Genomic DNA, 19071 nt, shown 5'->3' on the forward strand with positions numbered 1-19071 from the left:
AATCTCCTCTCTTTGCTCCCCTGTCCCCTCCCCAAAGGACTCTGATTTTCCCAAGTATCAGGGCAGAGGCCTGATGCGGAGTCTTTCACGGGAACATACGCATTTTGACATGGAAAAAGACAAGGGGGTGGACATACATTTCAGAGAAAGACATCTCCAGTCTTTTCCATGAGCCCTTTGATATCTAGTACCAAGGAGGCTGCGAGGAAATCCGAGATCCTCAGCCTGAGGCCCCGCATCAGCCCGCCTCGCCTTCCATTTCTCTCACCTTCCCAAGTGTCCATCAAGAGCACGGGCGCTGTCAGCATGGGGCAAGTCACCTGTGGCTCTTACACTCCGGCCACATGAAACGTTCCCAACCCGACCAGAACTCACTGTCTGAGGATGACCCACCTGTGGGCAAAATAAGCCCTAAAGCACGACTCATAGGTCTCAATATTATCTCACCCAAAGGCGGACTTGGAAGTATTAGCCAGGCTTTTTCTTTAATTTTCACATAAGTGCAATCAGTGTATATACACCACTTCTTTCATTTATCATGACAAATACTTTTCTATGGTTTTCAAAATTGTTCTTTTCCATCATTGTGTGTGTGTGTGTGTTCTGCTTCTAACACGGGCTGTGGTTCCTTTGGTGCTATAAACCAGCAGTGGTGGATGGAAGAGTGCTGAACTCTAAATAAACCAGCAAAATCTGAATATAGCTGCTCTTGCCTTGCCCACCTAATGTTGCAGAGACAGAAAAAAGAATGAAGCAGAGGATAAAGGTCAGGAAAGCAAAAGTAGGAGAAAGATGCTTAGTATAATCTGTAGCAAACAGTCTTAAAATTTCAAATTGGAGTAGATTTAGCAAAAGAAAATGTCCACCCAGAAACAAATCACATAACTGTCTAGATGTCCACGTCCATGTATGTAATTTACGTAAAAATAACAATTAGTGGCTGCTAAAACTTTCCATCTGTTCATCTATTAATAAAAACACACAAAACCAATGCCCCAATAATGTACTAAAAAATCAGAATAAACTTCACATTCTGCCTTAGGTTTAAAATATGGAATCCACTAAAAAATCTGGGTATAGCCTGGCTGGCGTGGCTCAGTGGTTGATTGCTGACCTATAAACCAGGAGGTCATGGTTCCATCCCTGGTCAGGGCACATGCCTGGGTTGCAGGCTCGATCCCCAGTGTGGGGCACGTGGGAAGCAGCCCATCAATGATTCTCTCTCATCATTGATGTTTCTATCTCTCTGTCCCTCTCCTTTCCTCTCTGAAATCAATAAAATGTTTAAAAACACACACATACACACAAAACTCATGTTAAAAAATATATATATATCCATACATACATACCTGCATATAAAATCCTACTCATGATTATATTACCTCATCTGTTCTAGTATTATTGTAAATGACAATGATGACATTATCAAACACAAGGCAAACACCAATGATAGTATCTAGGAGAACAATTCACCATGTAAACTCCATGTCCACTTGGCTGTGTGTTGAGCTTGGATAAGAGACAGAAGTAGTTACTAAATGCTGTGTCAAAACAGAACTTCCACCTGGACGGAGACTGGAGCGCTGATGGACTGAGGGAGAGTCAGTGCTCAGGTGGGACACTCTCCTCATGCCAGGCATCCCCGCTGAGGAAGCTTCTGCAAACAGCCTCCGTGGCTCTTCCCCACCACCCACCCCGAGGTACCATGCCTGGATCTGTACCTCTTAAGAGCTTTTAAAACATTCTTCCTTCATCCCAATGTCATACACACCTCCCTCACCAAGAGCCTTAGAGAACCATCCAGACTAGGACTAGAAATGTATAGTTACTACCCACAGCAGTCTATCTGCACCACAGTAACTTATGGAACACACATGTGCTCAATTTCCTCCTAGCCTTGACTTTCCATTTTAATTTGTTTTCCCTGGTCTACTTTATTAGTACTACTTTCTACTTTATTGTATATCTTCTTATAAACTGATTTAAATCCTCTGTACAATGAAACATACATGTATGTCTGCACCACCACAGAGACTGGAACACAATGCCCAGATGTGTGAGCTGAGTGAGCTTTTTTAGCGGCCACTCTCAGGCTTGTAAGAGTTAGCTGCACCCCCTGTCCGTGCTTCTATTATACAACTTGGCACACTGTGCTGTTATTACATGCCAGTCGTTCTTGGGTGGACTCAGTTCCTGAGGAGTAGTATGTGTGCCATAAATGTTTGAAGAGAAATTTAGATGTAGATGAATACAGAGCGATGGTTAACTGTGTGTGTCACCTCGACTGGGCTAAGGGATGCCTAGATGGATGGTAAATGCTATTTCTGGATGTGTCTGTGAAGGGTCTTTGAATTGTAGACCGAGTAGAGAGGCTGCCCTCATTAATGCAGGTGGGCATCATGCAATCTGCTGAGCAGCTGAAGAGAACACAAAGGCAAAGGCAAAGAAAGGGCAAATTTGCTTTTTCTTTTTGCCTGAACTGAGGTATCTTCTCCTGCCCTGGGACATGGGTGCTCCTGGATCTCAGGCCTTGGACTAAGACTGGGAGTGACACCACCAGCTTTTCCTGGTTCTCCAGTCTGCAGACAGCAGGTCGTGAGATGCCTCAGCCTCTATGCTGATGTGAGCCAAAGCCTATAATAAACCTCCTCTGATCTATCTATCTGTATCTGTATCTGTATCTGTATCTGTATCTATATCCTATTGATTTTGTTTCTCTGGAGAACCCTGAATACACATATCTTAATGTTTTATTTTAATAGTTAAAATTGTTGCTAATTAACCCCAAATCTTCAAAGCACTTGTAGTGATCCTATCTTGGTATCTGAATTACAACTTCAATTATCAGACTCCTAGATAGCACCACTCAGATAAACGAATACTTCTCCAAATGGATGTACTAACACAAGACAAAAAACAACACAGAAAAGGAAACCCCAATCACCTGAATAAGATAGAAGTTTCTGTCACCACCGTTTCAAGTAAAAACATTCCCAATATAAAAGAAACACATTTTTTAGAAAAGATATTGACTTTTGTTTTTTAAAAATATTAACTGCACTATATCTTGATCCTTGAGTACGTAATGTCTTTTTAATATTCTGTGCGTGAAAATATGAAGTATGCACAGAGCACCTCTGCTGCGTATCCAAGCACAATGCTGTCGAGAGGAAAAGCAGGGGTGTGACTGTCGGAGTCGAGAGCTGAACTACCTGCTTCTTCCCGAATCACTATTTTTTTAAAAATATATTTTATTGATTTTTTTTACAGAGAGGAAGGGAGAGGGATAGAAAGTTAGAAACATCGATAAGAGAGAAACATCGATCAGCTGCCTCCTGCACAACCCCTACTGGGGATGTGCCCACAACCAAGGTACATGCCCTTGACCAGAATCGAACCTGGGACCCTTCAGTCTGCAGGCCGACGCTCTATCCACTGAGCCAAACTGGTCAGGGCCCAAATCACTACTTTTTAAGTTGAGATAATTGTGGATTCACATGCAGCTGTACGACATAATACAGAGAAATCCGGCCTACCCTTTACCCAGCCTCTTCCAATGGCAACACCTTGCAAAACTACAGAACAACCTCAGGATCAGAATACTGACACTGATTACAATCAAGACACAGAGAATGTTCAGCAACCCAAGGATCTCTCCTGGTGCCCTTGACAGCCACACCCACTCCCCTCCTCAGCCCCTGGCAGCCACCAATTCCTCCTCCTTTCCTGTAATGTAAAGACTTCCTCTTCAAGGTAAAATTCACCGAGTGACAAATGACATAATGACCGAAACAGCCAGAGTCAGAAACCCACATTCCGGCAACAGGTGAAGAGGATTTTAGGTGCATTTCATTCTTCCAGCAGCTGGGAGCCATTACGCTGAAAATGAAAGCACCTGGAAGCTAACTGCAGGGTGTTACTTTAAAGATCAAAATGGAAATCTCAGAATTTCAAGCTCAGGTTCAACATGGCCTTTCAAGTTAATCAAGTTCAAAGGACAGAAGATAATTTTCAAGAACCATGTGAAACACATAAAAAAGAAAAGAAAAGGGCCAAACGACAGGAAGTCTCCGTGAAGCCATTTTAGTAGCAGCAGACAGCAGCTGAATGGTCTCCTCACAACCACAGTCAGATGACTTCCTTAACCGCTGTCAGCATTTCCTTTGGTAAAGGAAAAGAAAACCCACACTTACCCCGACCACTAATGAGCAGCCTTGATTCTAAGGCTACTCAATGTCCAAGGAAAGAGTCACCTGTTACATCAGCAGCAGGGCCATCGTCTTCAGAAGCTGCATGAACTTTCTCTTTCCTATAAACTGTCCAAACACTTGCAGAAAGAGAGACTCTTAACATCACGTGCTCAAATAATCTTATTTGTACACACAGTTACATCTCCCTTCATAGCGGGTCTACGTTCCGAGAAATGCATCGTTAGGAGATCCTGTCATTGTGTGAACATCACAGAGTGCACTTACACAGACCTAGATGGGACCGCCCACTGCACACCGAGGCTATGTGGTCCAGCCTATGGTCTATACGTCATATTACTGTAAAAAATACTGTAGGCAACTATAACACAGCGGTAAGTATGTCTGAATCCGAACATAGAAAAGGTACAGTAAAAACATAGTGTAAAAGATAAAGAATGGTACACCTGTATAGGGCATGTACCTTGAATGGAGCTTGCAGGGCTGCAAGTTGCTCTGAGTGGGTGGTGGGTGAATGGGAAGGCCTAGGCCATTGCTATTCCCTACTGAAGACTTTATAAATACTGTACACTAAGGCTACAGTAAATTTATTTTTAAAACTTTCCTTTTTTTCAATAATAAATAAAACATAGCTTACTGTAACTTTTTTACTTTATAAACATTTTAATTTTTTTAACTTTTCAACCCTTGAAACAACATTTAGCTTAAAACAGAACACATTATACAGCTGTACAAAAATATTTTCTTGATTTATGTCTTTATTCTATAAGCTTTATTTTTAGAATTAAAGAAATTTTTTGTTTACTTTCTAAACTTTGTAGTTAAAGACAAAAACACACACATTAGCCTATGCCAACACAAGGTCAGGATCACCTACATCACCGTCTTCCACCTCCACACCTTGTCCCACTGGAAGGGCTTCAGGGACAATAACACCCATAGAACTGTCTTCTCCTACGATAACAGTGCCTTCTTCTGGAACACCTCCTAAAGAACCCGACTGTCGCTCTTCTCATGGAGGTGTCACTCTTTCCAGAAATACGTCCATGATGGTTTGGTTTGTTTCTTTTCTTCATCACAGATTTTCTTGTAACCAGATAATGCACCATCCAAACCAGGGGTCCTCAAACTACAGCCCGCGGGCCACATGCAAATACAAATATTGTATTTGTTCCCATTTTGTTTTTTTACTTCAAAATAAGATATGTGCAGTGTGCATAGGAATTTGTTCATAGTTGTTTTTTTTTAACTATAGTCCGGCCCTCCAACGGTCTGAGGGACAGTGAACTGGCCCCCTGTTTAAAAAGTTTGAGGACCCCTGATCCAAACCTTTCGGTGTTCGAGTACAAATCTCTTAAGGCTCCTTTTAAGGCACCTGCTGAGGTCTGCAAAAGCATCTGCTAAACCCTTCACTGTGAATTTCCTTGGGGGTTCTTCTTTTTTTCTTGCTTCTTCTTGAGCTATGCATTCCTATTCCACTTCCAACAACTCCTCATTAGCCATTCCTCCAGGAGCTCCTCAATGTCACCCTCATCCACACCCACATTCAAGTTGTTTGTTTACCATCTCAACCACAGCCTTGTTGATTTCTGCAACTACCTCATCCTGGGCAAATCCTTTGAAGTCATGAATGAACCTCTTGAGTGTCTTTCTTCCAGATGCCATTCATAGACTCCTGGGTGACATCACCCTAAACCTAAGCAAGGTTCTTAAGCAAACCTTGAACATCATAGATGTAATCTTTCCAGAATTGCATCAGTGTCTTCTCAATGACTCCTTCAGTGTTAGCAACAGCCCGGACACAGGTCCTCCTCAGGTCGTAGGCCTTAAAAGCTTCTGTAACTCCTCGACACAATGGTTGGGTCAAAGAGTGATGATTGGAGGGAAACACACCACTTTGATAGTGAAATGACAGCGGAGTTCTCACTAGGTGGCAGGAATTTTTTTGCTCCATTAAAATCTTATGAGACCAGTGTCATATTGGTGATCTGTTGTTGACCAAAACATTATTATGCGTCACATGACTGTATTACTTATACACTATTTTTTACTCTCCAAAACTCTTTGCTCCATCTCAATTTCTAGCTAAAAGACGACCATGTTTCTTTGAGTTGAGTTTTATGTGTGTGTGTGTGTTTGTTTTTTTAATTAACATCACAGCAGGTATAACAAGCAGTAAGTAGTATGTTTATATTAGAATAAGGGGAATTCAGTAAGGTAAAAAGCAAGTTGTTGGTAAAAAGCAAGTGCAGTTCCAACAAGAGCAACTATAACAAAATATAACTTATAAAAGGATACAATAGAACCCAAACAGTGATTAGAAATAAACCTAAGAAAAGATGTACAAGAACTTTATGGAGAAAATTTTTTAAAAAGACCTATATAACTTTAGAAAAGATTATGCACTGGGTATGACTATGTCAGTCCCGCCCCAAATGAAATCAATGAAATTCCAATAAAATCTCCAGGGGAGTTTTCACAGAACTCAAAGAGTAATCTTACAGTGTATAAAATAAAAGTCATAAAAACATAATGGTGAATGAATATAACAAATTGTAGAAGGATCCTCCAATATCATTATATAACTAGAGGCCTTATGCACGAAATTCGTGCAAGAGTAGGCCTTTGCAGGCCCGGCTGCCTTGGTCCTCGAAGCCCTGGCTTCGTCCGGAAGGTCATTCGGCTGTCTGGTCTAATTAGCATATTATGCTTTTATTATTATAGATAATCTTAAGTATACAAAATAGGTATCGAGATGAATTCATATGTACTAATACTGTCACTTATACTTAAAAAAGCATGACAGGAATCTATAATAATACAAGTGTAATATGCTAATTAGACCGGACGGCCAAACAGTAGAACGACTGTCCAGACGACCTTCCGGGCAACCTTCTGGCCGAAGCCAGGGCAGCTGATGTGGCTGCGAGGGCCATACCCCTTGCAAGAATTTCGTGCATCAGGCCTCTAGTGATAACCATAAAATTTTATCAAATTCAGAATAGTAGTTACTGAAGAGAATGGGATCAGAGAGGTATAAACTGTAATTTCAGTTTTATTTATAATCTCTTATTTCTTAAACTGGGTGATGGGTACAGAGATGTTTATTATATTATTCCCCAGTCTTTAAACTCTGTTTGTATGTCTTAAATACTCCATAAAAAAAAGAATGCCTTTTATTTGAGAACCATGTTATGACATGACCTAGCAAACACAATCTAATAAACTACATCAGCACCACCTTGTTAAAAACATCGATTACTAGGCTATACAAGAATCAGAATTTCTGGGAGGGAGGTCATGTGACTCTAAGGCACAGACTCATTTTGGAACTCTTGGTAACCATTAATCCATCAACAAAATCGGTTCCAATCTGACAATGAGATACTTAAGTGCTTAAGATTGCCTAATCACTTTCCAATCGAAGCAAATGTCCACAATGTGGACTCTAATTTGAGAGCAAAACCGTACAAATTTTAAAGTAGCGTATCTTTCACTATAGACCCCCTTAAAAGGTAAGACATGTAAAAAATTAGAAATGTCTTATAAAGTAATCGCATCAAATGATTCCATTGCAGAACATAATTCATACACATCCTCTACAGGGAATATGTCATAGCAAAATTCCACTGAAGAGGAATTATTTTGACGTTTTAAACCACACGAATCTGCTGCACGCATCAACACTGAAAAGACTCACTTACCGGGGCTCTCCACTCTCTTATAGTGGTAGGGATTGATGCACACCTCCTTCTGCTTGGAGCCGAAAGGAAACTCGCAGCATTCCAGTGGTTTCAGTTCATGGTGGCTCTGCAGATCGGGCCAGCGCCACACTCGGCAGTAAATGACGTGAGGCAGTCCCTTCCGGTGGGAAACCTGCAGCCTGCCGTCCAGGGAGCGGGGGATGGTGACACAGTTGCTGGGCTGCCCCGGGCAGCTCAGGGCCTTTTCCAGTTCCTCCATGGCCCCCTTCTTTTTCTTCAGTTTTTTCACCAAAGCATCCACCGCTTTCTCTGCCCATTTTTCTTCTTCGTCGCCCTGCTTCCACCCGAGAAGTCTCTTCACGGCTGGACTTGTGAAGGAAAATAAACTTGTCACGTTCATGGTGATGGCACCAGTCAGACACTCCTTGTTTATGGTAAAATACAGGAGCCTCCAAATGCAAAAGGACCAGAGGAGGGATTTCCCTTTATTTACATAGGACTCTCCTTAGCTTCTTAGTCTTGAGGTGCTGAAAAGTAGGAAGGACCATTCCTAGTGTTTCAAAAGGTAACCCAGAGTCAGTACCTAGAAAAGAAAAAAGGAAAAAAAATGTTTAAAATCATCTCTACCACCTACCACAAGTTATTAAAGAATTACTATGGTCCAGGTATGATTTTAAGTGCTTTTATGTATTATAGTATGATATGAACTGAACTATGTCCCTCCTAAAACTCATGTTAAAACCCTAACCCCCAACATCACTATATTTGGAGAGGGAGCCTCTAAGGAAATAATGAAGGTTAAATGAGATGATGAGGGTGGGGTCATATCTGATAGGAATGGTGGCTTTACAAGAAGAAGGGAGGGTATCTCTTTCTCTCTCTCTCTCCCCCATGCACTGAGGGAAGGCCATGTGAGGACACAGAGAGAAGGCAGCCATCTGCAAGCCCAGAAGAGAAAACCAGAAACCAAATTGGCTGGGACCTTGATCTTGGACTTCCTAGCTTTCAGAACTGTGACAAATAAATTTCTGTTGTTTAAACCACACAATCTATAGTACAGTAAGGCCTCATGTAATGCTTTTGATAGGTTCTGCGACTTTAAGCAAAACAATATATAAGGAATCCGATTTTTACCATAGGCTAACTGATACAAACAAGAGTTTGTATGGCATCTCATCAACATTATAACAAAACGTTGAACAAAATGATGTCATTCAAGGACCTGCTGCACTTTGTTATGGCAACTCAAGCAGACTAACACATAGCATTTAATCCTTTAAATAATCCTTTCAGCTAGGTAATAAAAGCACTGTCATTTTACAGATGAATAAACTGAGACACAGTTTAAAAAGTAGTGTGTTACTGCCAGGCTGGTGTGGCTCAGTGGTTGAGCATCGACCTATGAACCAGGAGGTCACGGTTCGATTCCCGGTCAGGGCACATGCCCAGGTTGTGGGCTCAATCCCCAGTATAGGTCATGCAGGAGGCAGCCAATCAATGATTCTCTCTCATCATTGATGTTTCTGTCTCTCTCTCTCCTTCTCTCTTCCTCTCTGAAATCAATAAAAATATATTTTAAAATAAATACATACATAAAAAATAAAAAGTAGTGTGTTACCGTTTACATGATTTCTGAGATAGAAGCAATAGACACCTTAGTACAAAACAGTTCAAGTTCTCACCAGATATTATAATGTTTTATATTTAGATTCATTTATAGCACTAAAAGTGTATTTTAAGACACACCTAAATCAACAAAAACAAAGGTTTTCATTTGTTCAAGTATTTTTAATGCTAAAAGGAGAGGTAGTTATACTTTTACCACATAAATGTAGCAACAATTTAGGGTACTTATTCAATGAACAAGCATATGTCTATTGGCCACAGGATATGTAAGGTAAGAAATTTATTTCACACTTTTTCAAATTTGCTTTCTACGGACATGAACAGAACGATGCACATGAACACATACTTTACCAACTTCTTTAGTGAAGTTGTCTCATTTCAACCTTCTAGTTACCTTTAACCAGATGTAAGCACAAAAGGTGAGAAAGATTAAAGAGGATAACTTTACACAAACTCTGGCTAAGGTGCAGTTGCATGTATCAAACCAACCTCCTCCCCAAAATTACTATAAAAGCTGTATAAAATGCAAACAAACTAGGGTGGGGGAGCCTGGTTTTTAATGGCATGAAAAATCAACCAAGGTGCCCAACCGGTATTGCTCAATGGTTAAGTATTGACCTATGAACCAGGAGGTCATGGTTTGGTTTTGGTGGGGACACATGCTGGGGTTTCCGGCTTGATCCCCAGTGGGGGCCGTGCAGGAGGCAGCCAATTCATGATTCTCACTCATCATTGATGTTACTCTCACCCTCTCCCTTCCTCTAGCCGTGCAGGAGGCAGCCAATTCATGATTCTCATTCATCATTGATGTTACTCTCACCCTCTCCCTTCCTCTCTGAAATCAATAAAAATATATATTTTTTAAAAAGCAACCAAGGTACTCAGGACCATAGTGGCCAAGATATTGGAGAAAAGGAGAAAGCAATGAAGTGAGCTGAGCATTCTTCATTGCTTTTCTTTTCAAGGCATTTGCAAAGCCTATGCTATGAATAGCAAGAGGCCTAGTAGCCATACTGAAAGAGGCTAAAGACCCAAGCGGAGATTTCAGTAATCTTATGGTGGAGACAAAAAAAAAAAATTGGAGTTGAGGGCCTGCTAAGAAGAAGGCCTGGTGAGTACACTAGGCTTTTAGTTCAGACCCATAAGGGCAAAAATGACATGGACCAGTTTTTATACTAAAACATAGCTTAGAATCATCTTAATACTAAAATGGATCAAGGTGATGAGAAAAGAGAAGAGTGACAGAGGCGGTATTTGTAGATAATGGCCAAGGCTTTACCAAAACTGACAATAGACATCTAGCCACAGATTCATGAAGCCCTATAAATCCCCAAAAGGATAAATACAATGAAATAACATCCTTAGCATGGCAAATGTAAATAAAGAGCTGATTACTCAGAATTCTATACTTAGTAGAAAAAATCATGCAAAGAAATGATTGTGAAATAAAGATGTTTTCCAACAAACAAAATCTGAGAAAACTGGCTTCCAGCAGGAATTCCTCAGGCAGAAGGAAAAAGTTCCTAGAAAGAAACAAGGAACTGCAGGAAAGAATGAAGAGTTCCAGAAGGGTAAATAAGGGTAAGTCTAAATGAATACTGATGTCACAAAACAATAATAGGAATCGCTTTGGTGTTTAAAACATACAATTAAGATGCATAACCCAAAAAAAGCAGAAAGGGCTAAATGAAGTTGGTGTTCTAAGCTCCCTCTATTACCGAGGCTACAGTAAAGAATTAAATTATTATTGATATAAGTTTTAAAGTCATGTCATAATAAAGCAACCACTGAAAGAATAATTTAAAAACTATAAAAAGGTAATAGTAGTTTTAAAATATGTAAATTATTTTTTAAAATATGACTAATACAAAGAATATAAGGGGAAAAAGAAGCAAATAGTGGATGGGACAAATAAATAACAATACAATTTAGATCTAATCCCCAAAGTATCAGCAATTACTTAAATATAAACAGATTAAATATGTAAGTAAAAGATGGGGGTGAGGATGGGGAGCTCCTCTTAACCACAGTGTACTTACGAGAGACACAGATTAAATATAAGGACGGAGAAAGGTTGATAGGAAGGATGGTTATTCTTACCAAAATGCTGACAAAGCTAGCCAATCAGACAAAATAGGCTTCAAAATAGAAGCATAATCAGAGATAAAAAGGGACATTTCATAATGTTAAAAGAGTTAATCTACCATGAATATATAACAATCCCCACCATGAATATATCAAATTTTTATGCACATAGTAACAGTCTCAAAATACATAAAGCAGAAACTGACAGAATGAAACTAATAAAGAGAGAACCCACAAGCTAGTGGAAGATTAACACAGTAACTGATAACACAAGCAAACAAAAATCAATAGATACAGAAGATTAACAATGTGTTTAAAAACTTGATCCAATTCATATACGTATATCATTGTATCCAAGAACTGTAGAGTGCAAAATACCTTCAAATACACATGGAATATTTACCCAAAATGACCATATAATGAGCCATAAAACAAATCTCCATACAGAGCAAAACCATACAGAATGTGTCCTTTGATCATAGTATAACTAAGAAATCAGTAACAAAATGTTGTTATTGAAAATAATTATACTTTTAAATAATCCATGGGTCAAAAAGAAACCACAGTGGAAATTAGAAACCCTTTTTAACTTAATGATTATGAAAATATGATAAATCAAAACCTGCAGGATATGGCTCAAACCATGCTTAAAGGGAAATGTATACTCTTAAATGCATATATTGGAAAGGAAAGATAAAGTTGAAAACCAATGTTCTATGTATCCACCACAAGAAAAAACATTAAATTAAATCCAAAGAAAGTAGAAGGAAATGACAGTAGTTATTAAAAAAAATAATAATAGAGAAAACCTATAAAATCAAAGTTGGTTCTTTGAAAAGACTAATAAAATTGAATAAACCTCTAGAAAAATTGGTTAATAAAAGAGAAGGCATTTATTATCAATAACAAATAAAAGGGGAAAATCATTACTGATCCTTGAAATTAAAAAAGATAATGATTATGAACAGCTTTCACAGCACACTGTGCATGTCCATAGCTACTCTGTGGTCATTTACACATCTTTCTCATTATAATAAAATAAGGAATTCAATCTTCTGTCTTCCTATCTTTGGAGTCCAGCACAGTGCCTGGCACATAGCAGATTCTCAACAAATGTTTAGCTCACTGGAGAAATCAGAAGGCCAAGTGTGGGGCTTCAACTTTATTCAATATTTAATATGAATAAATATTACCCAATATAAATATTATTTAATAGGCTGTAGCAGTCCGTAGTTTCCTTTTTAAAGTAAAGATTTTTTGCCCAAATTTACCAGTTCTTTTCACGCTGGTATTATTTTCATTTAACAGGAAACAAAATGATGCTATTATCAAAAGTCACACTTGGTCAGAGTGTACCTATTGACATGATCATTTACTAAAAGTGAGCTTTGCAAAGGAACAAGAAAGACAACTTCTGTCTAGTCCTCGAGTCACAATTTATGAAGGGAATATATTTCTTCATGTTCTATATGTTATTTTCTTTTATTCCAAAAACTGCTTCTTTATAGTTTAGCCAATAATTTTTAAGTAGAGGGGGTGAGTTATTGAAAAATCACTTGAGGTTACTTGAAGCTCTATCACTGATGGGTTTGTTACACTAATACATGTGTTGGGGGGTGGCAGGGGATTAAGAACCACCATTTCAGACCCGTGTTTTAACTAATCAAATTGACATTCATCCAACATCACTGTACTGAGCACTGTGCTTCTCCAAGGAAAGAGGCACAGATGTCTACATACTGAGGGAGCTCACATTCTAATGCAAGAGCCAGTGCCTAACTATGATGCTATGCGGTGAAAGCTCTAAAACAGGCACCAATAACATAGAAAAGCAGAAAAAAAAAAGAGAGAACAATTAATTCCAGGATTTCAGGAAGTTCGTCAACGAGGAAGACAGGCCTTAAAGGATGGGTAGAATTCTGTGAAACAACAGAGCTAACATTTTGAGCAATCATTACCTGACAGAATCTGTTCCAAGCACTTCACATCTATTAACTAGTTTAATCTTTGCAACAAACCCTCCAAAGTGACCACTAATTTTACAGCTAGGGAAAGGGGAATGTAGAAAGTTGTATGACTTGCCCAAAGTTGTTTATGTACACAGCCGTATGGCAGAGTCAGAGTTTGAACCCATGCGTCTGGCTCGGCAGCCTCAATTTCTTTTAGTAAACACGTTTTTGTTGTTGTTAATCCTCACCCGAGGATATTTTTCCATTAGTTTTTAGGGAAAGTGGAAGAGAGAGGGAAAGACAGAAACACCGATGTGATTGAAACACATCGATTGGTTGCCTCCTTCATGAGCCCTGACCAGGACCCGGGCCGGGGAGGAGCCTGCAACCCAGGTACGTGTCCTTGACCGAAATCAAATCCAGGACCCTTCAGTCCGCAGGCTGACACTCTAACCACTGAGCAAACCAGCTAGGGATAACCACTTTTCTAAATTGCTAGTTTTAACAGACACACAATAGAAATGCTAGGGTTCAAGGTGGTGAGAGACAATACAAGACTAATAAGAAGGGCAGGGGTAAGACTGTGAAGGGCCTGTGAGACATCTCATTCTGTAGACTAGTGGACGGTTTTAAATGAGAGCATCGACATGACTAGATCTATGCTTTAGAAAGACAGCTAAGGTGATATCCTCAATACAGGAAGTCTTCTCCATACAGAGACAAGACAAAAACAGAAACAAAACATACCGCTTCAAAATACTGCAGGGGCCAGTTAGGGGGTGAATGTCTTGATGTCACTCACAAAAATCAAAGGGCCAAGATCACACCCTTTGCATATAAATGCACAGATGACCCAAAATGCAGGCTGATCACTAATTTGTGTGTTTCTGAGTTAAGCACTTTTCTAATATATACAAGTCAAACAGGTCATCTACTTCCCATTAGGAATTCAAATAAGTCCATGATACTCTGTCCTTGGCAAGACAACTCATTTTTTTCTGCCCCTTTTTGTACTTCCTGCTTTAGTTTATGTCAAAAGTTAAGTGGCCTTATCAGTTTAAAGTGCAAAATAAAAACATGAGTCAGCAAACAGAGATTTCCTTCCCGCTTCTCCAAATACAAACATTTCACACTGACAAAAAAAAAAGAAAAAGGAAAAAACCATTAATCTAGTAAAGAACCCCCCAGAAGCCTTAAAATATGGAGATCTTTGTTTCACTTTTAGAAACTTAGTCTGAAATATTCTGAACTAGAAAAGGTAAAAAGTTTTTGTACAAAGGTTTTCATCAGAGCATTATTTATTATGGAGGGGGGAAAAGAAGTATCTAATAATTGGAAAATAGTTATGTAAGCTATAGTACAATTCATTCAATAGACTGTCATATAACCCTTTAAAATTACGCTTATAAAAACTACGTAATAACTGGGAAAAACCCTTAAGCAGAACACATAGAGTGATATCTATAACATAAACAACTATGCAGATACACCAAAATATGAACAGTGGCTGGGTATGCAAGGTTAGTACTCTCTCTCTCTCTCTCTCTCTCTCTCTTACTTTTCTGAACTTTCCAAACACTCTTTAATGAAAAACTGTAACTTTAAAATAAATGTTTAAAGCTTCTATATGTAATTTGCTAATTACAAAACAACAAAACTCAATTTCAGGAGCTCAAGCCACACACAATCTCTACTTACATGTCAGGCTGGACCTGTAGTGCGATCTGGTTTCAGAAGTAATGAAAATGGGAGTTTAAAACAGGGTTCTCAATTCAGAGCCCTTCCCTGTGGGTCCTATTCCTGAGAAGGGTTTCTCTGAGCCCTGCCAGAAGCCAAATGAGAAAAATACGCCTTTTGACTTGGATATTTAATTTTGCAACTTATGTGGTGTTCCTTAATGTTAAAAGGAAAAAAAGCAAAAAAATTTAACAAGCCTTTAACTGCCGTGCAACTCGCTTTATATTTAAAGGAAACCTAAGGAGCCAACTGGACCACCGTGGGCATTTCTTCATCTTACCTCTTCCAGTGAAGACACCCGTAATTATCTGACTGTGTGAATATCAACAAAACACACCCTCTGCCACTACTTATCGTTCAGATCCCAATTTCCACAGAAAGTTTTAAAAGGAAATTACTTTGATCTGTATCTGAAGATATATTTTTTAAGAAGGTGGGGGGTGGGGGGATAGGGGGTAGGAGATTAGCCACCAAGTGTTATAAACCAAGAACCTTTAATAAAAGGATGAGAAGGAGAGGAGACAGATAATGATGCAATGTCCTCTGTAGCTTCAGACCAGTGCCACTTTACACATCTTGCACTGGCATGGGATTCAGTGAGCTAGACAAAATAAGTGATCCCATTAAATATTGAAAGAATAATTAGATTATTCAATAAAAATTAACATAAAATATATGCTCCAAAAAGTGACTGGGGTGAAAAAAATCAGAATCCTACTACCTTGAAAATAGAAGGTAAATGATCTATTTTCAATGACACAAGCAACTCACTTTTTAAAATTCATTTCTTGTTCTTTGGTTCATTATCTTAACTCTAAAGGTGAAACATCAAAGCATAAAGATCAAAAGAACCAAGGAACTAAAATCACAAGGTATTGATTAACTTTACTTTGAAAATGGTTACAGTTGGATGAGTCGCTTAAGAAAAAAAGACAATTTTATAAAATTATCTTTCTATAAAAATATTTGATCCTTTTTTGGGGGAAGTGAGTACTTCCAAGTAAGCAAATAAACCGGGTGCACACTTCCTGACTCATACCACTAGCTTTCTTCTTAAACAGATGGCCTTGCTTCTTTTTTTTTTTTTTTATCCTCACCCAAAGATATTTTTCCATTGATTTTTAGAGAGAGGGAAAGACAGAAATATCGATGTGAGAGAGACACATTGATTGGTTGCCTCCTGCACTCGCCCCAACCAGGGCCCAGACGGGGGAGGAGCCTGCAACTAAGGTACGTGCCCTCGACCTGAATCAGAATCGAACCCAGGACCCTTCGGTCCACAGGCCAATACTCTATCCACTGAGCCAAACCGGCTAGGGCTTAAACAGATAATCTTATGAATAAACAGAAAAAGTAAGACTTGAGTTTCTAAAGAAGAGCTACAGCAGGGCATCAGAGAAATCATAAGCAAACCATATGATTTTTGTAGTTTAGCATTTTTGTATCTACAACACATCACTATAGGGAATGCTAAGGAGATGGAAAAGACGTGTTGCATAAAGTGATTGGTGGCAATATGAATTAGTATTATGAAAAGGTATGTGTCATCTATCCTAACATCCAAGTTTAGATAGGATTCAAGGCCTGATGAACATGCATAGCTAAATTAAAACATCAACAAGGGGAGAAAAAGATGAACATGCCAGAAGATCTGTAATGTAATTTTTCATTATTCCAAAATGGACTATTTTTTTTAACTTACTTGATTTCTTATTGTGCCAAATTATATATTAAACTTTATCATAGGCATGTATGTACAGGAAAAAACATAGTATATACAACAGTGGTTCTCAACCTTGGCTGCACATTAGAATCACCTGGGAATCTTTTTAAAATCCTGATTTCTGGGACTCATCCTCCGGAAATTCTGTTTCTTTGTTATGGGGTGAGGCCACAACATTAGTAACAAAGAAACAGAATTTCCGGAGGATGAGGCCCAGAAATCAGGATTTTAAAAAGATTTTCAGGTGAATCTAATGTGCAGCCAAGGTTGAGAACTACTGATATACAGGGTTTGGTACTATCTACGGTTTCAGGCATCCACAATGCAGGTGGGTAGGTGGGTCTTAGTATGTATCCCCCACAAATAAGGGGGGACTATGGGACTACTACGTATAATGAAGACAGGTGCTGACAATACTCTGGAACAAGAAGAGTAGAACTAAAAAATGGTACCAACACGAAACAGTTCCTTAATAAAAGCATGAAAGGTTACTTATTTTACAGATCCTTAAGGAAAATGATACATATTGACACTTAAGGCAGACAGAAAAAAAAAGTTAACATTTGCTACACAGGATAATGCCATTACAATGAACATAAAAACGGAGATGTGTTTTCTCTAGCTATTTCAGTCTCAGAAAACACCCCAAAGTAACAATGCTCTCTGATTTGGTTTCAACAATGTTCAAATGTTTCTTTTCCCCAGTTATCCCAACTCGTAACTAGCCTGCTTTTGAAGTATTAGTATTATAGAAGAAAACAGGTGAAGCGCCTCTGTTCCTTTTTCCTGTTTTAAAAAAGCAGTTAGCTCTTGACTTTCCACATTTCTCCATTTCAAACGGGTGAAAAGTAGCCCAAAATAACCAAAGGTAGCCCATCACCCACCAAAATAAGGGGTGGAGGACTTAGAACAAGAAAAAAAGTGAGAATAGATAAAATCTCTCTCCATTTCTTTTACAGATTCCAAAGCACTTGTGAAACAACCTACTTCACTGCTTGGCAGTTGGACTAAAGGGAACTCTACTTCGACAGAGTCCTCAGAAAAAGAAAACGTACTTAAACAATTTTCCTACGCGAGAAAGCAATGTGAAGATCCTTTGGGGATCACAGAACTCCACCAGGTTTTAAATCAAAGCATCAGCAAAGCCCTGCTGTCAACAACACCTAGAGTCAAATTTCACCTCACGGAACCCCTTACTATCAAGCCTTGTTTTGGTTACTTCCAAACATTTCCCAACTTTCTAAACATGTGATTGCTGGCACAATAACTAGTTTGCCATTTTCTCATGAACATGTTTATTTTCTTCAGAGAGTAATTTCCCAAATCTGGAGAGATGGGGGGTTGAAGGTGGGAGGGAGGACAAGCCACTTGAAAGCCTTTTTAGTGATGCAATTAGGCAGGTACTGTTGCCTTTACACACAGCTCCCAGCCTCTCAGGTGTGACTGAGTGACATGCTAGCAAGAGCTGCCATGTGGTGTCTCAACAGAGTGTTAAGTGAATGGGAATCTCAGGGATCGAAAAGAAAGGAAGTGCCGCGCAGACCCCGAATGCTAGCTTACCGACCACGTGTCCGTTCATCACCAGCTGTGACATTTCAGTCAAATGATTTCAAAAGTGGCGCCCCCTGGATGAAAACGCAGCAAGGGATGCCACGATTACAGGAGTCTCCAAGGTCAGACCTGTGTGTGGCTTATAGTTTAGGTGTATAGTTGAGGAGTGCCAAGTATGCTACTCAATATATCTTCATTGCGTTAGAAAATTCTTTACGACAGGAATGCTTTCATGTCTTGCTCTGCATACACAAGTCTGTCCGTCCATCCTGATAAAGCTGGGCTGTGTGTAAGCCAACTGGCCAATTTTTCCTAGTCAGAGAGATTCCATATAGAAGGAGCAAGTGTCAGTTCTGTTATGTTTCATTGGAGAACTAGCTATTTACTTAAGGAGACTGAAGGCGCTTAAAAGTTTTCTTCCTGTCAACGTCAGCAAACAAACTTGGCTTCTTTCTGTATCTCCTTGACACTTCTTCCCAAAGTTGTAT

General features: G+C 39.2%; 1 protein-coding gene across 1 annotated transcript in view; it reads right to left on the bottom strand.

Moving 5' to 3' along the window:
• The window catches only part of SMAD1 (SMAD family member 1), a 68366-nt gene that overhangs the window by 30372 nt on the left and 18923 nt on the right, over positions 1 to 19071 (bottom strand). The window contains exon 2 of the mRNA XM_005864866.2: positions 7913 to 8495. Within this exon, the coding sequence (XP_005864928.1) occupies positions 7913 to 8312 (400 nt within the window). The 5' untranslated portion in view covers positions 8313 to 8495. The remainder of the gene's footprint in view (positions 1 to 7912; positions 8496 to 19071) is intronic.

The sequence above is a fragment of the Myotis brandtii genome, unplaced genomic scaffold (genome assembly GCF_000412655.1).
Source record: "Myotis brandtii unplaced genomic scaffold, ASM41265v1 scaffold192, whole genome shotgun sequence".
Taxonomy (NCBI): Eukaryota; Metazoa; Chordata; class Mammalia; order Chiroptera; family Vespertilionidae; genus Myotis; species Myotis brandtii.